The sequence below is a fragment of the Ursus maritimus genome, unplaced genomic scaffold (genome assembly GCF_017311325.1).
Source record: "Ursus maritimus isolate PB19 unplaced genomic scaffold, ASM1731132v1 scaffold_17, whole genome shotgun sequence".
Lineage (NCBI taxonomy): Eukaryota > Metazoa > Chordata > Mammalia > Carnivora > Ursidae > Ursus > Ursus maritimus.
This window is the reverse complement of record NW_024424119.1, coordinates 54,544,217-54,569,198: the sequence shown is the minus strand read 5'-3', so window position 1 is coordinate 54,569,198 and position 24,982 is coordinate 54,544,217. Positions and strand designations below refer to the sequence as shown.

At 59.5% G+C, this 24,982-nt stretch overlaps 1 protein-coding gene across 1 annotated transcript in view; it reads right to left on the bottom strand.

Moving 5' to 3' along the window:
- Positions 1-24,982, bottom strand: part of HMCN2 (hemicentin 2) — a 148,288-nt gene that overhangs the window by 21,993 nt on the left and 101,313 nt on the right. The window contains 29 exon segments of the mRNA XM_040631353.1: positions 1-156; positions 1,373-1,507; positions 2,454-2,667; positions 3,589-3,779; positions 4,261-4,395; positions 4,784-4,918; positions 5,168-5,275; positions 6,376-6,540; positions 7,504-7,625; positions 8,369-8,525; positions 9,136-9,263; positions 10,081-10,225; positions 10,311-10,452; positions 11,043-11,179; positions 11,273-11,354; positions 11,807-11,988; positions 12,553-12,819; positions 13,320-13,417; positions 15,777-15,960; positions 16,390-16,514; positions 16,601-16,760; positions 16,850-16,993; positions 19,275-19,406; positions 20,943-21,024; positions 21,700-21,902; positions 22,866-22,979; positions 23,133-23,294; positions 23,949-24,045; positions 24,594-24,781. The exon segment at positions 1-156 is cut by the window's left edge and continues 38 nt beyond it. Coding sequence (XP_040487287.1) covers positions 1-156; positions 1,373-1,507; positions 2,454-2,667; positions 3,589-3,779; positions 4,261-4,395; positions 4,784-4,918; positions 5,168-5,275; positions 6,376-6,540; positions 7,504-7,625; positions 8,369-8,525; positions 9,136-9,263; positions 10,081-10,225; positions 10,311-10,452; positions 11,043-11,179; positions 11,273-11,354; positions 11,807-11,988; positions 12,553-12,819; positions 13,320-13,417; positions 15,777-15,960; positions 16,390-16,514; positions 16,601-16,760; positions 16,850-16,993; positions 19,275-19,406; positions 20,943-21,024; positions 21,700-21,902; positions 22,866-22,979; positions 23,133-23,294; positions 23,949-24,045; positions 24,594-24,781 — 4,290 coding nt within the window.

The following is a 24,982-nucleotide window of genomic DNA, read 5'->3' as shown; positions in this document are numbered from 1 at the left end:
GCCGATACCGGAGCCGGCTGCCCCGGAGCGGGAGGCCATCTTTGATCCAGCGGATGTTGGGGGCCGGGGCGCCATGGACCACACAGTCCAGCTGGACACTGCTCCCCACAGGCTCGACCAGGTAGGAGAAGGCCTCCCCTTGCAACACAGGGGCTTCTGCAAGGTGACATCAGACAAACTGTCAGAAAGGAGGTTCCCTTAGGCCCAGCTTCTCCCATAAACCCATCTCCCGAGGCTCCTGCTGGCCCAGCATGGCTGTGACTAGTCAACGCATAAGGGGCGGCAGACAACTTCCATGTCATGGGTCAAGTGAAACAGACTGCTGGGAACACTGATTTGAAACGGAGTGGGAATAGTGCTGCAATTGATTAGTGATGCCTGAGGCAGGGACAGGAGGGAAGGCAATGTTATGAGTGTCAAATACTTGCTCTAATGGATGGATCGTCCCAGCTGCAGAGTACCTGCCAGGTACTTTGGGAAACAAAGACTACTTAGCCATTAGCACACATCAGTTGGGCACAGTAACACTGAGACTCCCCGATCCTCACTTCATGCAAATCTTTTTTTAAAAGATTTTATTTTATTTATTTATTTATTTATTTATTTATTTATTTATTTATAGTGCATGAATGGGAGGAGGGGCAGAGGGAGAGAGAGAGCATCTTAAGCAGACCCTGTGCTGAGTGCAGAGTCTGACACAGGGCTCGATCCCACAACCCATGAGATCATGACCTGAGCCAAAATCAAGAGTCGGATGCTTAACCGACTGAGCCATGCAGGCACCCATGCAAATCTTAAATCATTCTTGGATGCCCAGGGTCAGTGTCCAGGCCTGCTGGTTTCCTGAGGCTGAAACCAGGTCCAGCTGTGTCCTGGAGCCTTGGGCTGCTCATTCCCCTCTGCGAAGCTCCACCCCACCCATCCTGAAAGGAAGCAAACTAAGTCACGGCATCATGGAGGGTTACCATGCTGCCCTTGACTGAGCAGGGCCGTGGGGGACAACTGGCAGGCTGGCAAGCTTCAGGTATTTTTCTGCCGGGGCACCTTGGCCCCCACGCCCTCCTTCTATACTGGCCCCATGCCGCTGAGGGAGCTGCCGCCTGCCAACTGGTCAGATCTCATTCTACTTTCAGCCAACTCATCTGGGGAACATACGAAATCCTGATGCTGGGGCTTTACCCCAGACAGGCTAGTTTTCGGAGTCAGAGGGGAAACCCGGGCCTCAGCATTTTCTGAAGTCCCCCAGGGGATCCTAAGGCACAGTCAGGGTGGGGGGTTACTAGTTCAGAGGTCAGGAGGTCTGTTTCTTAGAAAAACCAACAGATCGGGTTTAGTGGAGGTCTCAGGAAAGGCCACCAGGCTCACACCCTACCCTTCACGTGGACAAAGCTGACGGCCTGCACGCGGCCCACTCTGTTCTCGGCCCAGCAGATGTAGGTCCCGCTGTCCTCTCTGGTGACGGCCACCCGCTGCAGTGTGCTGCCCCCATCCTGCTCAGACACCCCCTCTGGTAGAAAAGAGATGCCCCAGAGGGTTTTGAGTCCAGGGTGCCAGGGACCCCTCCTGCCCTGAATACTTAACTCAGGCCGGGGTACCCAGCAGATGTTTAGCAAAGACATGAAAACGGGTGTCTCTTGCTGAGGGTGGGAGCTTGACCACGTCAGACCTGTTCACGGCAGGCACAGGCCACGGTAGAGGAAGCAGTGGAAGAAGCAGACTTCTATCATGTTCAAGTCCACACCGTGGGCTGGCTGCGTGGGCGAGGGTGGGCCTTTGGGGGCCTATTAACATGCACTTCCTGCATTAAACCAGTTTGCCCTCAGCACCCCTCTTATCTCCATCCCGAGATGAAGAAGCTGGGCTCAGAGAGGCTGACTCACTCCCCCAAACTCCCTCTCCGGGAGGTGGCAGGGTCCGGGCAAAGCCTTCCTCGCAGGTGCGCAAAGGTGAGCTTCTGAGCACATTTCATAGCACCTGGACTCTGGTTTAGGAGTGTCTGAAAATATCATTTTGCCGTGGAGGGGACTTAGCAATTCATTAATTCAGCAGACATTTACTGAGCACCTACCATATACCCTGTGCCCTGTGCAAGCCCTGTGTTTCTCTAAACATCAGCTGGGGACCAGCTGGGAGGACAGAACCCGCCCCCCAAGGAAAGGAGTTTGCCGAGGGGCCCACAGTGGGAGCAGCCGTGCCGGGCAGGAACACAAGCTCCCTCCCAGCCCTGAGGTCTTGGGGTTGGGTCTTTTTCGCAGGTGGCCTCTTGCCAGATTTGACATGTAACCCATCACATACAGCTACACGTATTTGCTCTGCTCCTCCCGCACGGGGCCAGGTCTGGAGACCCGGAACCCTGACACCCTCTTCTTCTCCACGAGGTTGGGTCTCCCCACCAGTCTGCCCTCCCCCCGGGGTCCCGGGTCCCCATCCACCCTCTCCCAGGAGGCCCAGACCCGTCACTGGCCGGTCGTTGATGGTCCAGCCAATGCGGGGGGTAGGGCTGCCCCGGGCCGCACAGCGAAGCCACAGCCTGTCCCCGAGGCGCAGGCTTCGGTCCCCAGGCAGGGTGGTGAAGACGGGCAGGGCCAGGATGCTGAGGTGTACGCGGCGGCGGGCGCGGCCCACGGCGTTCTCGGCCACGCAGGTGTAGGTCCCCGCGTCCCGGCTCTGTGGGCAGAGGAGGGGTCAGCCTGAGCACTGCCCCCTCCCGCAGCTCCTGGGGACCCCTTCTCCCGCAGGTTCCCTTGGAGCATGCAGCCCAGAGAGGTGAAGGGGCTTGCTCAAGGTCACACAGCCGGTAAATGGCTCTGCTTCACCGCTGCACCGCTGCGCCTCCCTGCTGCCTCCCTAACCCTCCAGGCCCTGACGGCACGGTGGTAACCACACCCAGATGTGCTGGACCCCTTGTTCGGGACGTCACCTGCACTCGCTCATCCGTGCTCCCGTCATCCCTGAGACAGGCCCCGTGTTGGGAGCCTTTTGTAGAGAGGACTCAGCCAAGCCCTGAGACGTTCCGTGGTGCACTGGAGCAGGGCCGGCGCACTCGCCCCTGTGCTATCTGGTTCCCTGCGCGGCAGGTCCGAGGACCCTGTGACTCGCCCCCCGCCCCCAGCCCCCAGCAGGTGCACCCACTGCCACCCATCCACCCGGAGAGAGGCCCGTTTGTAAGTACAGAATCTAAGTGCTGTTGTGGAAGTGGGGGTGGGGCTCAAACCCAGGCTCATGACAAGGACAGAGCAGAGTGAACAACCAGTGCAGTTTGGGGACACAGAGTCATCCCCTGCCCCGCCCCTGCCCCTCTCCATCCAGGGCTCCTTCCCTCCCTCAGCAATCAGCCACGGAGGTCCAGGGTCAAATCTTGGTTCTGCCTCTTGGCAACAGTATGCCTTGGAAAAACTGGATACACTCTGAGCCTCGGTTCCTTCATCTGTACTCGGGGATTATAACACCCCTTTCCCCAGTTTCCTGGGGTTAAATGCTGCACGGGGCTCAGCACAGAGCATGACAAACAGGGGGTGCTCAGTGGAGGTTTTCTGCTCCTGTTGTCAATATGAACCCCCTTTGTGACACATACGGTGGGGGGCTCACCTCCAGGTTCTTCACCAGCAGCTCCCCAGAAGGCTGGAGGGTGAACTTCCCCTCGGCTCCGGACACGGGCTGGCCATCTTTTTCCCAGGCGATGCTGGGCTTAGGACTGCCACTGGCCGAGCAGGGCAAGAGGGCGTGGGAGCCTTCGGTGGTGGACAGGTCAGGGAGGCCAGTCTCAATCACGGGAGGGACTGTGGGGAGAGGGCGGGTCACTTGGGGACAGGGGCTGGGCTAGGGGTGTCTGCCTCGCTCCAGGGCCCTAGGCGGTCGGCGTCCCCCTCGCCCCTTCCTGCAGCCCCATCTGCTGCCTCCGCCGCCTCTGTCATAGGCCACTGCCCGTGGACTGGACAGTTTGGGGACTGTGGAGTTTGGTGAAGCCGTGACAGGGTGATTCCAATGCACACACAATGGCTAAAGGGACAGAAATGGCTTTTGTTACTGGAAAGCCAAAACGAATGAGGGATGACCAGACCGCTGTCTCACGAAAGGTCAGAGAAGGCAGAGGGACCCGAGTCACTGTCTTTATAAAGGCAGACCTTGGGCACGACATGGGAGAAGATGCTTTTCCCTCAGTTCCTTCCTGAATACAAGGCACACTGGAGTAGGAAAGGACGCAGGGACGCCAAAGCCCCTAGCTCGCTGGGTCCACCTCAGCCCCTTCCCTGGGCCCACCTTGCACCACCAGCCGTGTTTTCCCCACAGCGCTGCCCGCGCTGTTCTGGGCAAGGCAAAAATAGTTCCCAGCATCCTCTGGGCTGACATGGATAATCCGCAGCTGTCCGGTGGGTAGGACCTGGGTACTCGCTCCTGGATTTGCGGGGAGGAAATCGGGGGCTGGTGGCTGGGGCAGCAGCACCACCGAGGAGGGCAGGAGGGCCACTTGGCCATTCTGTTTGACCAGGCAGCAAGTGACTCGTTGTGGTCACAGGGGTGGGGGGCACAGAGCCCCAGAGCCCAGCCAGGCTGCCCCTCCCCAGCCTCCCCACTCCGCCACGGAGTGCTCAGATAGACTGTCGAGCTCTGGCTGGGGAACAGACAGGTGGGCAGGCCATCCTGAGGTGAAGCGGACTCATGGACTTGCTGGGACCTCCCAGCAGGCCTGCAGAGCCCCCCCACGACCCCCACCCCAACCGGGGCAGGCGGGAGGACCCCAGGCCCATACTGTTCTTCCCCTGCGGGTGCTGACGAGACTCACCGGCGGGGATGCTGAGCCCCTCCTTCTGCCAGGTGATGCTTGGCCGGGGGATGCCTGAAGCCTCGCAAGGCAGCAGCACCTCCTTTGCCACCAGTGCCCGGACCACACTGGGCAGAGGCTTCACCACGGGGGGCGCTGCAAGGGGACAGGGCTGCAGAGGTCCCTGGGGACTCCTTTAACACCCAAGCTCCTCTCACCAGTGCCCCCTTCCCCCCCCCCCCGAGCACCCAAGAGAGGAGCCTCTACAGGAACAGGGGATTCCTGAAATGCAGCACAGAGGACTCAGGTGGGCCGATTCTTTTTTCCCAAGGAATCCCATCGGGGAGTCACCTCCCTACTCAGCCCTACCTGCCTCTAGCTCTCCCCCTGCCAGGAGGTGCTTACCTTGCACAGTAAGGACCATGTGCTTGTGGGCCACACCTGCAGAATTGCGGGCCGTGCAGGTGTAGCGGCCACTGTGGATGGGGAGGGCCTGCCCGAGCTCCAGGGCACCTGTGGGTGGCAACAGGGTGTGGAGAGGGGACAGATGTCCCTTACCCACCCCCGCCCTGGTATCTCTCTTGCAGGCCACTCCACCTGCCTCCCTGCCCATCTGTAAGCAGCACAGGAAAACCTGGGTTTGAGGCCTGCCTATGCTCCCTGTCTGGAGCATAACTGTGGGCAAGTCCCTTCCACTCTTGGGGCCTCAGTTTCCCTATGGGTATGACGAGGAATCAGACAGGATGGTCTCTAGAATCTTCAGGCTGTGCTGTTCCAGCATCTACCACTGCCCTGCCTAGAATCCCTGGTCCACCCCTAGTTCCACGAGCCCTCACCCTACTACTTTTCCATGTTCTGCTCAAAACTTGCCTCCTCCAGGAAGCCTTCCCGGATTACTACTTCATCTGTCCTCTCTTTGCCCTGTCTTCCTTAGTCTTGGGTGCTCAATGAACACCGTTTTCACCTTCCTAGACCACCCCAGCCCCAGATGGAGACAGAACCTCAGTTTCTTTTACATGATAGGCTTCTCTGTAACCGACTGTCAGAAGAAAGGGTTCTACTGCTTCGGAAGTGTTTGAAAACCGCAGATCTGGCCAGTGGTGCTCAGGCTTTAGGATTTCACTAGCTCACCAACTAACAAATAAATGTAATTTGGAGAATCCCCATAAAGTGGCCAACTTTTAATTCTGACAAGCAAAGACATTTCAAAAGCACCCATCTACTATCATCTTGATTTCATAAACAAAAGGAATTTCCAACACCAAAATATTAAGAAAAATACAATTTCAGAGTAAAGGAAAACCCTTCTGATGAGAGCAAACTAGCTTTATGAAAACTCTTACGCAGCTGTTACTTCCCTTGTGCCGCCATGAAGCGGCACCGACCTGCCAACTAACATCAGGGAACCAGGGACGAACATCAACACGTGAGTGCGCGCGTGGGGCTACGAAGGCCCAGAGAGGGTGAGGGGTTCCCCTAGGTCACACAGCAGGGAATGGCAGAACCAGGCCGGGACGCTCCATCTTGCTCTCCCACCTGGCTCCAACGGTCTGCTTTCACCCCCTCTGCCCAATCCCCCCAGTCTCCACTCTCCATGGCTCCCCCTTACTTACCTGAAGGCAATACACGGTAGCCGTTCCCCCGCATCCCCAGCTGGGTGCCTGCCTTGCTCCAGGACACGACCGGGGCCGGGACACCCGTGCTGTGGCACGTGAGGACCACGGGTGCCATCCTGGTCACAGTGAAGTCTGTCTGGTCGTCGGCAATGGTGGGAGGCACTATAATGCAAGACGAGGCTTGAGGCCCCACCGAGGCCCACGGGGACCACATAGCCAGGGAGCCAGGTGAATGAGAGCTAGCAACAGAGACTAAGACACAGGTGACATTAGTGACGAAGGGCCAGGGAGGGAGGGGCAACAGAGAGGGGTCACATCTGCTCACTTGGGAAGTATTTTTTGCAGGGTTTTGAGGTACGGTTATTGTTTATTTTTTTATTTTTTAAATATTTTGTTTATTTATTTGACACAGAGAGAGAGAACACAAGCAGGGGGAGCTGCAGGCAGAGGGAGAGGGAGAAGCAAGGAGCCTGATGTGGGGCTCGATCCCAGGACCCTGGATCATGACCTGAGCCAAAGGCAGATGCTTAACCAACCCAGGCACACCTAGGGTACAGTTATTAACTGCTTTCTGTAGAGATACCAGCAAGGTATCTCTGGAGTGTTTCATAAGAGAAAGGAGCCTTCACAAGAGTGGGAGCTCAGAGTTGGGGAGGCCAGAGAAGGCCTCTGGGGAAAGTGCCATATAACCTGAGATCTGAAGGAAGTGCAAGGGTCCGCTGGGTGAAGGGCAAAGGAAAGAGTTCAGAGCAGAGGGAATGGCATTTGCAGAGGAACAGCATATGCAAAGGCCCTGAGGTAGGCCTCGGGGTAAGCTGAACCTGGGGGCATGGAGGATGGCGGTTGGCTGGGCCAGCATGCACAGTCCCTGTGGACCCAGGTGACACCTTTGCATTCTATCCTGAGTGCAGTGGGCAGCCGTGAAGGGAGGAATTTTCACTAGGGTGATGATAAGGTCAGACTGGGGTTTAGAATAATCTGGATTGGGGAGAGGACTCTCCTGAGAGCTCCTGCATGCCAGGAACAGTGCTGGAGTCGGGGCTGTGTCAGTGTGGGGCTAGGTGGGGTCAGGAGAGGCAGGCGACGCCCCCATCCTGTCTTCTCCCTCTTCCTGTTCCAACTCACCGTGGATGGTCACCTGGTAGAGCCTGCGGGCCTCGCCCACCTCATTGCTCACCACGCACTCAAACTGGGCTGAGTCCTGGGGGCCAGGAGCTGCCAGGAGCAGGGCGTTGGAGGGCAGGAGCCTGGGATGGACAGACAGATGGTTGGCTGCTAAGCGACAGGCCTGGCTGACCAGGAGCTCAGCCAGCTGTGACCTACCTGCCCAGCAGTCTGGATGCAGAGGACCGGGTGTCTCATGACTAATTTCTCCTCTGGGATCTGCCCCCCAGCTCTGAATCTAGGAATTTCTTCTAGAAATTTCTACTCTTAAAGGTCTGGCTGTTGAGCTTGTGGGCAAGTTTAAAGTTCGTCCCCGTGTTTCTCTATTACCCCGTATGCTTTCTGCAATCACCAGCTCTGACAACTTCTGTACCAGCGACCGTATCCGAGCTCTTTACCAGCACAGCTCAGGATGGGTGAGCACCTGCTTTAGCTGAAAGCTCCGTGCCGGCCTGGCACCTGACACAACAAATATCTGGTGTATTAACGGGTGAACTGACTCCTTTAATGCACCCTGGGGTCATTTCATGATCAGCTGCCTTTGAGAAAGGGGGAGACGCGTATCCAGGCTCAGCCGAACTCAGGCCTCCAGGTATCGACAATGTCAGGCCCCAGCAGCTGTAATGGTATTAAACCCCCTGTCGGGCATCTCGGTGTGAAGACTGTCCTAGACCCCTGAGGTCGGGACACAGATCCTGGTGCTGGCTTTGTTGAGGACCCGAGTGCTTCCCTGCCTTGTTTCTGACCGGGCTCCCCACTGTGAAACGGGCACCCCCTTCCCCACCCTGAGCACCTCATGGTGCCACCCCGAGGCCCAGCTCCGTACCGGTAAGCACCCTGCTGCAGACGGAAATCCAGCTTCTGTCCATCCTTCCACCAGACCACCCGGGGCTTGGGGGAGCCACTGGCTTCGCAGGGCAGTGAGGTAGGGGTGTGGGCCGTCAGGGTCAAGTTGGAGGGGCCAGGGGTGATGGCTGGAGGCTCTGGGGAGAGACAAGGAGATCCACATATTGTCAGGAGACAGGGTGCAGGCTGGAGGTAGGGGCAGGGGGTATTCTCACCACCATCTACCCATCCTCTGTGGGCAGGGGAGAGGCAGGAGACATTCTGCAGGCATCTTCCGACAGCCTCTCAAATCTGGGGTGATGGGACCTTTGCTCGCCCCCCCAAGTTGGCAGCCCCCTAACCACCTCTCCCTGAATATAGCCCTCAGGGTCCCACTCCTCATCAGCCCTGCCTGAGGCCAGCGCCCAGCAGAGCGGCCCCCACCAAGGGGATCCATTGGAGCGAGAAGAGCAGATTAGAGGGTCTGGTACAGTGATTCTGAGTCCTCTCCTTGCAAATGTTTTCTATCTGTGCACGTTCGATACAAGAGTAGAGAATTAAGTGTATGCGCTTGATACATAAAATAAACATGCATCTTTTGAGTCTGCCTGTTTACAAGTTTTACTCATAGGCCTCATAGTCAAGAACGACGAGAGACCGTGGCTCTTGGCTCCTGAAAGCAAGGATGAACCCAGAAACCGAGCAGGACCCAGCCCAGACCGGGGATGGACACTGAAGGCGAGGAGCATGCCTTCCCTTGTCACCTACCAAAGACCTGGAGATCGCGGCCTTGCCGATCAGAGCCTGCCGAATTGGATGCCAGGCAGAGGTAGTGGCCGGCGTCCTGGGCAAGGACTGGCTGGATCCTCAGGGAACCCTCGGGCAGAACCTGCAGCCTGGAATGGAGCGAGAGGGTTGCTATGGAGACCAGCCGCCTAGGGAGGCCCTTGGAGGGGCTGGACCCTGGTGGTGTCTCCTCCGCCCCTGGCTGTCCCGGCAGGAAAGGGCTAACTCCGGAGTCCTGCATCCGTAAGGCCAAGGTCAGAGGAGGTCACAGCCATGGGCAGCTCCTTACACCCCAACCCAGCATCAGGGGGCCTCCCGTGCTCCCACCTGGGCCCAGCTTCTCCCTAAGAGTCACCAGGCCGCAGCATCCAGAAAGCACCCTCTCTGAGTATGCCCCCACAATCTGAGGACTGCCCCTTCCCGGGGCCACGTCAGGGCTGCACCCTAGCCAGCGGGATGGGATGAGCCGGACCAGCTGGACTCAGGCTGGACCAGTGGAATGTTCTACCCTGGGAACTGGGATCATCGGGCAGGTCTCTAGACTCTGCAAGTTGCATGAACTCAGAAGCTATAACTTGGGAGCGGGGGGTGGGGGGGGCCAGGGGGTCCGTCTCTGCCATGTTCACAGAGAAAGGTGTAGAAAATTGGTCTGAGAGAAGGACACACACACACACACACACACACAGGCCGGAAGCCCCTCCCACAGAAACAGAGATGAGCCACCAAGAGTCAAAACCAGACAGACAGACAGACAGACAGGATAGATAGCCACCCGGGGTTCTTGACACCCTCAATGCCCTGGACAAGCCTATTTCTTGGGTTCTGAGAAGACCCACGTGCTGGCCACACAGCCATCTTTCTGCCCCAACCGCCCAGGCAGTTTCTGCTTAGAACCCGCCCCCGAGACCCTCCCAGTCCAGCTCCCACCTGGGGCTGTCAGGATCCAGGGGGGCTCCGTCCTTCCGCCAGCTCACGAGGGGTGGGGGGGCGCCGTCCACCTGGCAGGGCAGCAGGGCCGTCTGGTTCACGGAGGCGTTCACTACGGCCGGTCCTGGCTGGATGGTGGGCACCGCTGGGGGAGGGGCACAGAGGGAGTGGGTGCGGGGAGCCTGCGGCTCTCAGAAGGGCCGGCGTGGGGCAGGGCGAGGCCCACTCACTGTGGATCTCCACACGGAAGGCCACGCTGGTGCTGCCCGCGGCGTTGTGGGCCGTGCAGCTGTAGTCGCCCCTGTCGGCCGTGCTCAAGGCCTGCAGCTGGAGGAACCTGCCCTGCTCTGGGAACTGGGTGTGGGCGTCTGCCTGCAGAGTCCCCAGGGCGGAGAGACCCTCGTTAGTGCCAGCCCCCAGGCACCAGGCGCGGAGGACCAAGGAACCAGGGGGGCGGGATGGTGGCCTCTGCCCCGTTCTGGGCTGGCCTATAGATGCCCAACTGACACCCCTCTGGGGGAAATAGGCTCCTGTGGGAGGGACGGAGCCTCCCACCCCGGGCTCTGCCCATCCAGATGCTGCAGAGGGGGCTCATGGTCCGATCAGGAGCTGGAGCTTCTAGAAGACCTACAATCCTTGGTCCCCATTTTGTGGGGGGGGGGGTAAGCACAGAGAACCTCAGTCACTAGCCCCGGGTCACCCAGCCACCACGTGTAGCTCGAAGGTATAATGGGAAGAACACAGATGTGCATCAGAAGCCAGGCTGTAAATCCTAGCCTTGCCTCAGTGTCCCCATCCATAAAACGGGATGACAGTAATAACAGGAGTACAGGACACCAGGAGAGCGGGGACGCGAAGTACTGGCCCCGGGGCAGTCCCTCGGCACGGAGATCTAGTCTGCAGGGTCTGGGGCCTGAGCGGCACAGAAGGTGGCGCCCCCGGGTCCCCAGCCGGGCACCCACCTGCAGCAGGATGCCATCCCGGTGCCATTCAATCTCGGGTGCTGGTTCCGCCTCCACCGAGCACTCCAGAACGAGCTGCCCCGGAGCCAGGCCGACCACAGAGCGGGGGCCTTGGGGCCCAATAACGTGTGGGGGGCCTAGGTGGGCAGCAGAGAGGGCGTGAGAGGCGGACCTGCCCCTGTAGGTCCCATCCTGCCTCCCTCTCCTGCCTCCCCCTTGGCACCCCCTACCTTGAACCCTGACCCGGAAGCTCTTCTCGACTTCGCCAGCAGGGCTCTGGGCCAGGCAAGTGTATAGCCCAGCATCGTCCACCTGGGGACAGAGCAGGGTGAGCAACTGCCTCTGGCTCCAGCCTGCCTACCTCCCGACCCGGTTTGCTTCCTCCACAACTAAGGACCGAGGATTCAGTCTCAGGCCAGCTGAGTCTGCCACCCTGCCTTCCCAATCATTCCCCTCTCTGGGATGCTGCTTCTCTAGCTCCACCTCACCCTTGCTTTATGGCTAGGGCAAAGCCTGCCTCCTCCAGGAAGTGCCCCTTGACTGCACCAGCCCTCCTCTGGTTGGGCTGGGGAGTTATCTGGTTTCTGCTTCAGCCTTGGCTCTGACGTGGCTGGGAGCTCTGGAGGGCATGGCCCAGGTGGGTGGTCTCCACATGCTCACCCCATACAAAGGAGGAGCTCAGCCTAACTGCCAAGGGCTGCCAGGTCCTTCTCTTCCCCCCTCCCCTCCCTCAGCCTCATCCCACAGCAGCAGGCCAGCAGCACCTGAACACCTTCCATCCGCAGCACCCTGTTGCTGTCCTCAGGCCTGCTCAGGGCCAGCCCGTCCTTATGCCAGGTGATGTTGGGCGGGGGGGTGCCCCGGGCATCACAGTGGAGCTCCATGGGAGAGCCGGCGGTCAGCAACAGCTCTGCAGGCTGGCCTGAGTCCTCGATGTGGGGGGGATCTGCAAGATACCCACCCGGGGTCAGCCGTGGCAGCTGCACCCAGCATGCTGGGAGCTGGGGTTCATCTCCCACCCCCGACCATCCAGAGGCTGACCCAGATGGGGCCACAGATAGGCGGGTGGGGGTGGTACTGGAGGATCCTTAGAACTCCAGAAACCAGGGACCCCTTTGCCTGGGCCAATTATATGTGCTTGAAAACCAGTACAGAGATAGCCGACACAGATCTTTCCAACATGGCCCGAAATTAGCACAATCTTGCGCCTGAGGCTCCAGGCTCTGCCTTCAGATTTCAGTGGCCCTTTGTCTGTTCCTGCTTTACAAGGTTTGGGGGACAAAGCTGAGGAGCACAGCCCCAGGAGAAGAAAGGGCCACGGAGCCCTTCTAGGTAGCAGGCAGGCCGGCATCTCGTATGAGCTGGCTTTCCCCCCAAGGCCTGCACCCCGGCGCCAGGCCCTGGGGACATCCATCGGGGGACTCACCTCCTCACCACCTTCTCCATCGCCCCCAGAGGCCCACCCTGCGCCCAGGCCCAGAGAAGCTGGCGCTGGGGGCAGAGCACTCACCCATCACTGTCAGCTGGAAATGCCTCCTGGCTTCCCCCGCCTCGCTCACGGCCACGCAGGAGTAGGTCCCCGAGTCAGCAGCTCCTGCTGTCTCCAGCTGCAGGCTGGGCCCTTGTTCCAGGCTCTGGGGCAACAAGGGCTCCCCATCCTTCATCCACGACACTAGGGGCAGGGGGTTTCCCCGGGCTTCGCAGGGGAGGACCACCGAGGAGCCACGGACCACCGCCACGTCATTCTGGAACTCCACCGGCTCCAGGACAGGGGGCACTGCACAGGGCAAAAGACGGGGCAGGAGTCTTTTTATTCCGCGCCAGGTGACCCTCACGCTTGGATCTTCGCACAGGCTGTTCTCATTATTGGTCAGAACGCCCTTCTCCTAGACAATTCCTTCTCATCTCCAGTCTTCAGCTTAGACCTCACCTCCTCCAGGAAGCCTTCCCTGAACTCCCCAGGCCAGCTGAAGAGCCCTCCTCTGTGCTTCCACAGCTCCCTGTCCTTCCTCTGGTGTCACTAGTTGCCTGGGATTGTGATGCCTCTTTACACAGCTATTTCCTGCACTGACCTCCTAGGGGCAGGGGTCAGCTCTGCTCACTGCTGCATCCCGGTGCCTGGTAAGGCCCTGGCACAGCACAGTGTCTAACAGCTGCTTGTGAGATGAATGAATGCGCAACCAAAGGAATCAAAGACTGAGTCTCTGTGTTTGCATCCCAAGGCCAAAGACACACTTATTCTCCAACAACCCCCCACCCCCGCGCGCCGGTCCGTACCGTGCACCTGCAAGGTGAAGTTCCTGTCGGTCACGCCAGCTGGGCTTGCAGCCACACAGGTGAAGACACCAGAATCTGCCAGCTGCACCTGGGAAATCCTGAACCCCCCCGAGAAGGGTGGAGGGGAAAAGGGGGGGGGTGTCTCCACGGAAATGGTCCCATTCTTTTCCTGTCTCCCAGTGGCTTACCTGCCAGAGACGCAGCTCAGAAACTCCCATCTGAACGGGCCCGGACTCTGCCTAACCCCCTTTCCTGGCTCCCTGGTGCCCCCAGAGAAAAGCTGCAGACTCTCTGGCCCCTGCTGCCTTTTCTGACCTACCTCCTTCTGAAGCCAGACTTCCTGCTTTCCCAATTCCGCGGGCTGCGCTGTCCCGCTCAAGGAGCGGGACACCGGCCTGCCCCTACCCCTCTTCTAGCCCATTCCTTTTCACCTTTAGAACTCACCAGAGTCGCCTCCCCTGTCTGTGCCCCCCACCTCCTCTCCGAGTCCCTCTGGCCCTGACCATCCCTTCTAAGCTGGTCTTGTCAATGTCCCCAGTGACCTTGAAACATGTCTCTGCTGGACTCCTGGGACAGCACGCTTTCCTGGAGTGCCTCCCCCACCTTCCCTATCCCCCTGCCTGCTCCTCCTTCCTGGGGCCTTAGAACCATCCTAATACCAGCTGCCAGGGGTGCAGTCCACACTCACACTGGGCAGGGGGTGGGCTGCATCCCGTCCTGGCTTCCAGCACCACCTGTTTGCCGACAATCCCCAAACGTCTACAGCCCTGAACTCCTGAGTGGAGCAGCAAACACCTGGCTCGAATCCTCTCTGGCTGCCTAAGAACCTCTCAAACCAACATATTCAAACAGAACTCGGCCTCCCCCTCAACCTGCCCACCTCCACTGTGGTCTGATCTCAGAAAACACCTCCCATGGACCTCAGCCTTCCAGGTTCCTGGATGCAGGCCGCAGAGCCGTGCTCCACTCCCCTGCCTCCCACCTCTGACCACCTCCACCACCACGGCTGTGACCCAGGCCGCATGGCGACTCCCCCTCACCCCCCTCCTGCCCTGCCCTTGGCCCCACGGTCTCTTGTCCACCCAGCAGCCGGAAGGATCCTCTAAACACCTAAGTCACAAGCTAAAAGGATTTAGGGACTTGAACAGATATTCGCACACCCGTGTTCATAGCAGCATTATGCACAGTAGCCAAAAAGTGGGAGCAACCCACATGTCCGCTGACAGATGAATGGATGAACAAGGTGTGGTCTGTCCGTGCCGCGGACTGTCACCCAGCCTTAAAAAGCAAGGGCATTCTGACACCTGCTACAACACGGAGGAGCCTCGAGGACATCCTGCCGAGTGGGGTAAGGCCAGTCCCCAAAAGACAACTACTGTGTGAGTCCACGGATGTTGGTCCCTAGAGTTGTCAAGTTCGTACAGACAGGAAGTAGAATGGGGGTTGCCAAGGATGGGGGGAGTGCAGGGGGAAATGGGGACACAGGTTCAGCTTGGGAAGATGACAAAGTTCTGGAGATGGATGGGGTGATGGTCACACGATTGTGTGACTGTACTTAATGCCCCTGAACTGTACACTTAAACATGGTTACAATGATCAATTTTATGTGTATTTTACCATAAAAGAATTTTAAGTCATATCATGAGGCTTCTCTACTGAACACCCTGCCCCCTGGGCTCTCCATCTGTCCTTAGGAAAACCCAGGTCTTTTAAAGGACTTACAAGTCCTATGTCACCTGGTCTCCCCTCAAACCCACCCACCCTATTCCTTGAACACACAGGCACATGCCCACCTCAGGGCCTTTGAACACTCCTCCTGGAAGCTCTTCTCCATGGAATCCACCCAGCTTCCTCTCCTAAATCCTTCCACCTCTGTGCAAATATCACCTTCTCTGAGTGCCTATCGCTGACCACCCTACAGTCCCAGCCTCCCCTGCCACCTCCCATTTATTCTTCATGCTACTTTGTTCTTCAGAGCATGTGCCCCTGGTGACATTCCTCTGCTACAGCTGCTTAATTTCCATTCTCCCCCGCGATCAAGCAGCTAGGGGAGGGGCTTTATTTTGCTCACTGCTCTATCCCAGTGCCTGGAACCGCACCTGCAACAGCCAGCACTCCAAAAGATTGAAGAATGCCTGAAGACTTTGCTCAGAAACCTTCTTCCAGGAAGCCTTCCCTGATTTCCTCCACCCCAAGGCAGGCTGAGTTGGATACAACCGGATGTCATCACCTGGATCCGTGCCTCCCTCCCTGGGCTGCGAGAGCCTGAGAGCAGAGGCCCCTTTTATCTCTGGAATTTTTGGGGGGAGTGGGGGGCCCTCACTCTCCCCATCATAAACCTCTGTACGTTCACATTATTTTTATTTGAAAAGCATTCAGAGGTGTTCTGAAACCCAAGCTGCCTGAAGAGTGGGCCTGGGACCAGCGGGCCCAGGGGCCGAGGAGCCGCTCCCTTACCTGAGGGTGCGGCCGGAGCTGTGGAGGCGAGTGCGCTGCGAAAGCGGGAGGGGCAGGCCGTCCTTGAGCCAGCTCACGCGGATGGGCCCAGAGCCCCGGACGGGGCAGGCCATGGTCACCAGCTCCCCGGGCCTGCTCACCAGGGTCCCCGAGCTCTCTGCCCACTGCTCGATGGTGGGAGGGACTGGGGGTGGGCAGAGAGAAAAAGGGGGCGATGAGGGGTTTAGGAAGAGGGTCTGGGTGGGGGAGATGGGCTCTTCTCGGGCAAATTCCAGGCAGCAGCTACCATCTTGTATGGGGTTCTCAGAGCCACATCCTTGCCAGGTGAGGATGAAGCCCACCACGTGGGGGCCCAGGCTTACCCCGTGGCTCTATTCGTATCTCCCCTATTCCTCAACTCTCCCATCACACCCCGGGGCTGGAGCTGCTTGTGTCTCTGGTCTCAGAACGGGATGCAGAGGCCCAGAGAGGTCAGAGGGTGGCCTGGCTCATAGTGTGGGCATGGCTGGGCTTGAGGCGGGACTCCTGCATCCTGGCCCCAGCACCACCCTCCAGATGCCCCGGCGGAGGCCCCACTGTGGCCAGGCCGCCGCAGCCCCGGGCAGCCGCTCACCCAGCACGCTCACTGTGTGCAGCCTGGCGTCCTCCCCGGCCGCGTTGTGGGCCACGCAGGTGTAGGCGCCCGAGTCCTCGGCCTTCAGGCCCTTCAGCACCAGGGTGCCGCCGTCCAGGTAAAAACTGCACGGGGACAGAGAGCCGGGAGCTGGCACATCAGGGTCTGTGGTGCAGCCTGGGGACCCGGGAGGGCACAGGCCGGGCCTTACCGGAGGTGGGGGCCCACACCCTGGTCCAGCGGGCCACCGTCTTTCAGCCAGGTCACGTCGGGCGGTGGCTGCCCGTCCGCCTCACAGTCCAGCCGCACCTCCTGCCCTTCCAGGACACTGTGCTCCTGGGTGGCGCCCGAGCTCCGGATCTGGGGGGCCACTGTGGCAGGCGCCGTGGTGAGGCCGGGGCCGTGGCAGGGGCTGGCGAGGGGGTGGGATACGGAGGGAGGGCGTAGGGCGCAGACGTACCGAGCACAGCCACCACGAAGTCCTTGCGGGCCTCGGCCAGGGTGTTCTCGGCCACGCATGTGTAGGTGCCAGCCTGGGCGGGCTGCAGGCGACTCAGCTGGAGGCGGCCCCCGCGGGAGACCACGCCGTGCGCCACGCTGCTCTCTATGGGGTGGAGAGACGCGCTGGGCCTCACCTGCACAGACCCGCCACCCCAGGTGCCGCCACTGGGCCTGGACACAAAAGTCATGTGACTCACCCAGCGAGTGCCCATCCCCCACACTCACAAGACCCCTGGAACCTCTGCATCTCCCACCGCCTCCTGTGCTCACAGGGAAACTGGGGTCCAGACAGGGGCAGGGTCTCTTGTTGGTGATATCACGACCTTCCTCGGCTGGGTCTCTCATTGCTCTGTCCTTACAGCCCTTCCCTATTTCCTTCCACTGGGGACATTTCTTGCCAAGATCTCCCACTCCCTTTAGTGTCCAGGGCTTGCTTCTCTTCCTGTGGACCCTCGGGCCCACCCCCCACCATCGCTCCAGCTCCTCCCTGACCACCCCTACCCCCACCTCCCAAGGCTTCCAATCAGGGTGAACCAGCCACCCACTGACCACTTCCTGGTCCCCATGCGGGTCCCATCAGGGGCACCCCGGGGCCTCTGCTCAGGTTGCCCGCCCACCCCAGCCTGGAATGGCCCCCATCTCTCCAGCTGCGCTTCTGCCTGAGCCCAGGCCGGACCAGCCTCCTCTGGGGCCTTGCTGGCACAGCCAGTCTCTCAACACGAAATCTCCTGAGTAGCTACTGCGTGCCCAGCTGTGAGCTTGGGGTTCAAAGGCAAGTAAAGCACAGCCCCTGGCCTCAAGGAGCTCCACGTGCATCAGAGTCAGTGAGACACGCGTGATGCTGCATGACCAGCCCCCTGAAGCCCTGATGGAGCCGGGAGGGGTCAGGCATGTCTTGAGAAGAGGCAGGTCTCAGCTGGACCAAGTGGGTGTGAACCAGCCAGTAGAGGGGCTCAGGGGGGTCGGGGCAGGTATTTCGGGGAGGAAAGGGCGTGTGTCAAGAAAGGAGGTGAAGAACGGAGGCCAGAGTGGCTCCACCACCAGGTGTAACCTGAAGAGAAAGGAGAGCGTACGCCCCACAAACACTCGTCCCCGAACCTTCACGGCACACCATTCCTAACAGCCCCAGGGTGGAAACAACCCAAATGTCCAAACCAAACATGATACAGCCACACGGTGGAATAGTCAGCCATCAAAAAGAGTGAAAAAACTTAATTCAACTTAAAAGAAGGACTGCAGAACGGACACACGCTACCACAGGGATGGATCTTGGAAGCACAATGCTAAGTGGAAAAGCGAGTCACAAAAGGCGACATATTGTCTGATTCCACTGATAGGAAACGTCCAGAACAGGCAAATCTATAGAGACAGAAAGCAGGTCAGTGGCTGCCTGGCGCTGGGCCGGCGGCGGGTCTGGGGGCAATGGGGGTGTAAGGTAATGGGTACGGGGTTGCCTCTTGGGTGATAAAAATGTTCTAAAATTGATTGTGGGGATGGTCTGAGAATATAGTAAAAATAATGGAATTATAAGCTTTAAATGGGTGAATTGTAGAGTATATAAATCTTGATAAAGCTGTTTTTGAGAGAGGGAGAGGGGGTGGGGGGAGGGAGAGAGAGACAGAGAAGGGAACATGGGAGGGGCCGAGAGCAGCTGGGTCTGTGGGGCCCGGTGTGGCGCAGGGGGAGGTGGGCTGGCTGGGACCCGCAGGGCCTCCCGGGCTGTGGTTCTGAGGACTACGGCCTGAAGGATTTCAACAGACAAATGACCTCTCAGAGCTGCACTTTGAGATCCCTTCCTCCCTGTGTGGAGACGGCACTGGAGGCTTGGAGTGGGTCCAGGACCGGTGTGGGGGCTGCTGCCCTCATGGGGCAGGGGGACCGTGGTGGCCGGAATGGGAAAGGCTACGGACAGAGAGCTGGCTGGCACCAGAGGGGTTTCCCAGCTGACAAGAGGAAGGTTCTGCTGGGACCCCGGGGGTGGGAGGAGAGGAAGAGAGCCAGACAGGGACAAAGGCCTGGACCGGGGCCGGTGACCAGCAGCCAGGCTGGACAGAGCTGAATTCTAGGAGGAGAAGCAGCTTTGGAGGCCAACGCCAAGCCCGGGGTCAGACCAGATGGGCCCTCCGCACCCACCCTGCATCCATCCATCTCGTGGGAGCTGATTGTGGCCACAAACACAGGGAGCCTTCGAGCCCCCACGGGAACGGTTCTCAGCACTGGGACCTGAGGGCCAACAGGGTTGAAGACAAACAGGGGGTGTGACCAACAGGACGCTGCCGCCTTCGATTTTGCCGAGAACAGCGACAACCCGCAACTCTTCCCCTTTCACGGTCATGGAGCCACAGAGAGGAATATTCGGCACTGACAGGATGCGATGCACTCACCAACGGGCATTCTGTCCTTCAGCCAGCTCACAGCGGGCGCGGGGACCCCGGTCACGTCACAGCTCAGGACCAGGGGGCTTCCAGCCACCTGGCTCACTTTCTCCGTCTTGGGGTTCTCAAACGTTGGGGGCACTGCAGGAGAGACGCCAGATTGCCAGAGTCCTAAGACTCCGCGGCCCCTTCCTTCCACTTGGGCAGATGAGGGACACCCCACCGGCTCTTCCTTCTGGTTAGTAGTTGACATTTTATGCTTTGCCATTGGTAGAGATATAGGTTGTTTTAGTCACAGGTATAAATAGAACTTGCATCTGTCCATTTCAAAACATTTACAATGCAGAGTCCAGAGGAGTCCACTCAGCCCAAGGATGGTGAGTGCATGGCTAATGCACCAGTAATGCTTAGCCTATGCCAGGCCAGACATCACTAATCGATCCCAACACTCTCTCCTGCTCGGCCAGGAAGAGGTCACGCATCCCAGGCAACCAGCACCAGTGGAAAAAAACATGGAGGGCCCAGACCTTCCCCCCTCCCACCACTCATCAATGTAGCCATCAGGAGAAGGCTTTAAACAGCACACCTGGTGTCAGTAACTTTCAACAATGGTATTCAGTATGGCTCCCGGTCGGATCCATCCAGGCTCACTTGGTGGCAGACAGCTGGTGTCCCCCACCCTGTCCTTCCCATCTTGCACAGCAGCTTAGCTGAGTGTAAGGTCGCTTAGGTAAAACTGCATTTCCCAGTGTCCCCTGCAGCCTGCTGTGGCCAGCTGCTTATGTCCCCACTGATGGGGTGCAAGCCGAGGGGACAGACACAAATTCCACATCCCTTGCTCAAAACAAAAATGCTTGCCCGCTAGTTCTGCTCCTTTCTTCTTCCTGTGAGCTGGGATGGGATGCATGTGGATGGGGCAATGCCCTAAGGGGTGGGAGATCAACAGGATAGAACGATTCTGGGTCCCCAAATTACCACTCCGTAATTTACCTACCACTCAGTAGGCCCTGAGCTATCCACCAGCCCAGACACTCACCCCTGGGCTTTCATGTGAGAGAGGTAACATTCTCTCTCATTCAATGCAGTGTGTTTTGGGATCTCTTTGTTACACAGCAGTCTATACTCTAACTGACACAGCATCTGACCCCAAGCAAATCTGGTTGAGCCTTCATCCCTTGCTTCCCTAGGTGAGTTCCCCCTCACGCCCACCTTGAACCACACCCAGTCAAATGACATCTGTGCTCCATCCTTGGGCTGATGGATCGGGCCCCCCCCAGGGTGCAAAATGGTGGCAACATGGCTCTAGAACTTCAACTGTCTGATCTCTGAGGGCTCCCCTCCCAGGGCTCGCATACCAGACTCATGCTGGACACTTTATAGATACATTCATGGCAGCCCATCAACTGAATGCTTCCCGTACACGTAGGAGGCAGGTACTGCCTTTGCTCCTTTGACCAGAGACAAACCCGAGGCTCAGAGGAACCAAGGTGTTCTGCTGTGCCCCAAGAGCAAGTCATGGGCAGTGCTATTCTGAGCCTGGTCTTTTCAATGCCAAATCCTGTGCCCTAAACACTCAGGGCCACTGCCTCTTTCTAGCGACTGCCCTTCCCACCCTGGGCAGCCCTGTGAGCTGCTGGGGGTCCCACGGCAATGCCCTCAGGCTGGTCCCCAGCTTACCCTGGACAGTGAGGACAAATGTCCGCATGGCTTCCCCAGCGGTATTGCTGACTTTACAGCTATATAAACCTTTATCCAACACCTAGGACAAAGAGAGCACATGTGGATGGTGTACATGGGCCTGGCATGGGGGTACCTAGGGCTCCCCAAAACATCAGGCCACAGAACCTTCTGGAGAAGGGACTCCCCAAATATGCTGGTCCTGCCTGGGAAGCCAGAGGAGATAGGACCCCCTGGCCTTCCCCCAAGAACTTCAAGAAGCAGGAGGGCAGTTAGGAGGTGAGTGAGCTAGGTTCCAGACCCCCACCCTCTCCTGGGCCTGCAAGCCAGCCAAGCCAGGAGGAAAAAGTCCCTCGCTGTGGGGATGGCGCTGGGCCAGGAGAGAGGAGCCTGGCACCGTTTCCCAAAGGAGCAGCCCATATGCAGCCAGCAAACACTTGTGAGTGTCTAATCCACACCAGGGAGGGTGGGCAGAGCAAACTCCCAGAGAGTCATAGCCAGAGGGGCCTGGAGAATCTAGATCCCAGGAAGACGGAGGCAGGTGATGGGGAATGGACTTGCTCAAGGTCAGATCAGAACCAGGTTGGAGTCCTGTGCTCTTCTCATGGCTCTCACCCTGGAGGCTGCTAATTGACTCTGTGTGAGGGCCCGTGGGCCGAGGAGGCAGCAGTCCCCACGTCCTGCCACACAGCTGCCCAGGCTCGCCAGGACCGGGACCCACAGCCACCCACGGCCGCCCATGCCACGGGCTGCTCACCTGGGTGTCCCGGATCTCCAGCCTCTGCCCCCCCAGCAGAGTCTGGGTGCGCTGCGCCAGGCCCAGGGGCTGCCCGTCCTTGTGCCAGGTCACGGTCGGCTCAGGGAGTGAGTCGGTCTCACAGCTCAGGACTGCTCTGTCCCCGGCACGTACCACGATCGCATCTTGGGGGCCGCTGGGAGGCTGCCTGAAGGTGGGGGGAACTGGGGCAGCAGGTGAGCAGGTGGGCACGCCAGCCTCCCTGGCGTCCTCCCCGGTTCCAGCCGTACGTAAGAGCCGATGGAAGCCCACAGCGTCACACAGTGGAGCCCGCCCCAGGGATGGCCCAGACCCAGGGAAATGGAGGAAGAGAGTCCAGGTCAGAGTGCCAAGGACCTGCTGGGTGACCTGGGCACAGCCTCCTGCCTTCTCTGGGCCTCAGCCTCCTAGAAGGGGAGATGCTCCGAAGGCCCTCCTGGGCTCTTTCCAACACAGGGCAGGCCCTGGCTGGGTTAGAGCCCTCCCTAGGGTTCCCCATAGCCCATGTCCCTCCAGCAGACCAGTGTAGAAGCCCCCACCCCTGGCTGTGGGCCCACAGGGTCTGGCACAGTGTCTGGCATGCACACAGTAGGTGAACACGCACAAATGAATCAACTAGATCCAGGGCTAAAAGGAACCTTTCAGTGAGTCCTGGCTCATGACAACTTCGGCCAGCTTTGCCCCAAGAGGATTCTGAAGACCAGAAGCCCAGAAACATGCTCTGTGCTGAGAACCTCTGATCAGTCGGGCTTGGGAAGGGCCTTTCCCGGGCCAGCTCCTGTGGCTGTCCCACTGTCCCCTCCTTGACTTCAGAGTGCACTGTGTGCCCAGCACAGGGTAAGCACTCATATACCCTCATTTAATCCTTATGCCAACTGTCCCCTTGCAGACAGGAGGCCTGAGGCTCCGAGAGGGAGGGTGACTTGTCCAAGGTCACAGAGCAAATACGTGCACAGCTGAGTCTCAAACCCAATGTGTCCAACTTTAGAGACCAGGATCTTCCCATCACACTGCCCAGAGGGTGTGGGCATCCCAGGCTTCTCCAGGGCCGGCTGCCCCTCTCCTGGCTGTACCGCCTCAGGGTGAGGGGCTGAGGGCTCACTGAAGGAGTGGGGAACAGTGCAGTTTGGGGGACAGACAGGACATACCCAGCACGCTAAGCTGCACCAGCTTCTGGTCTCGGCCGGCGGCGTTGAGGGCCTCACACGCGTACATCCCGGAGTCTGACGGCTGTGCCCGGGCCAGCTGCAGTGTATGGGTGCCTGTCAGGGAAACCAGCCTCCTTACACCAGTGAGCAGGCCCAGGGCCAAAACCCTCAAGCCTTCCCAGACTCCCTGCTTGGTCCCAGGTTGAAGGAAGCAACTCAGACTCCCCACACAGCCTCAGGCTAAGCTCCAAGCCTCAGTTTACCCACCAGGCAGGAGGAAGACCTCTTTCCCCAGGGAGAGGGCCTGGCTGTCCCGGTACCACGTGACCTCAGGGCTCGGGTGAGCATGGACGTCACAGGACAGGGAGATGCTGCTGTTGATGATGGCAGTGACCTGCTCCAAGTTCGGACCTGCGATTCGTGGGGGGGCTGTCCCCAGAGCCACCAGGAGACAGAAAGACACATGAGAACACATTACAGCAGGGGGCCGCGAGCCACAGAGTAGAACAAGGCCTCGAGGAGCTCCTGGTGCCTCATCCTGACCCATCTTCAAACAAGGCCGTGCAACAGCCCGTTTGTCACAACTGCCTCACAGATGAGAACACAGGGCTCAGAGATCAGAGAGGGAGACTGACTTCCCCAAAGCCACTCAGCTGATCTGTGGCAGGGCTGAAATATCAATTTGGGCCTGAGTCCTAGACCTGGAGTGCTCCACCCCGTCACACCTCTGCCCCTGAGGCCACAGCTGCCCCACATCTGGAGGCCGAGCTCATGGCCAACGAGGTGGAAAGCCTCTACCGGATGACCTCTCTGAGCTGTACATTGGGGCTGGCCTCCTAGCTCCGCTGGAAGGTCGGTCCGGGGAACGTGTCGGCCCCACACCAGCTGGGTTCCACGCACTTTGCGCACAAGCCCAGAGCCCAGGACACTGGAGGCAACGAGGCGGTGCCCCCTGCCCCCCCGGGTGGGAAGAGGGGCCGTCTCTCCCCGCAAGGTTAACCCACGGAGCAGGCCACAGCCAGCCCAGAGCACCAGCCCTCCTCAGCTGGGAACCCCCGGGGGCCGCTGCTCAGCCCAGCTCACCTTGTACCCTGAGGGTGAAGAGCTTCTCTGAGGAGCCCGCCGGGTTCTCGGCCACACACATGTAGCTGGCGGCATCGGCCACCTCCGCCGTGGAGACCTGCGGGCACAGGGAGAAGGTGCCTGGGAGACCCCACAGGCCTGCCGGCTCTGGGCTCCCCGAGGAAGTGCTGTGAGGGCTCCCGCCCCCAGACGGCCGGCCACCTCTGTCTGCACGGAGCAGCGCTCAGGGGGCTCGGCGGATAGGCACCCCCCACCCCACATCCCTGAAGGGCTCTTTGTGACATTCAGGGCGCTGTGTGAGGTAGATGTTGGATGAGTCCCCGCAGCAAACTATGCGGTGACAACAGTCTCCCCCCGGGCCCCAAGCAGGGCTGCCGGTGCCGGTGCCGCGTTGGGCTCTGCCGCATTGGGCTCTAGGTGGGCGTGCATATGTGCCCTTTTCAGGTGCTAAGTGCAGCCCTCTGCTGTCAGCGAGCAGCTCACGTAAGATTACTTGGTGGGCTGAATTAAGTTCCGGGTGCTCCAACATGCTTTCCGGCAAAAAGCCTCATTTGACACAGATAACGGCAGCTCCTTGGTTCCCGGACAAGCAGGACCGAGTCACGGCAGTTGCTGCCTTTAGCCTGAGCTGGGGGATGCCCTGACCTGCAAGACTTGCCCGTCCTCCAGGACCTGCAGCCGTGGGCTCGGGGAGAGAGGCAGCCCGTTCTGGAGCCATGCGACGGTGGGCACGGGGTTGCCCAGGGCCGGGCAGTGCAGGCTGACGGTGCTGCTGGCGTTGACGGTCACCTCCTCCACCAGCTCCTCCGTGTCGCCCAGGATCACAGGTGGGGCTGGGGGGGCAGGGAAAGCAGGGTGAGGAGCAGGCGGCCTGCCTGGGAAAGGTCCCCGGGGTGGGGGGTGGACATGGAGGGGAGAGCAGCACGTGGTGCCAGGCTCTGGCTAGGGCGCCTGGTGCCCTCCTCCCCATGCGCCCCGCCCCCCGCCCCCCGGCCCTGATGCAGCTAAGGAATCTGGGGCATGGGGGGGGGGGG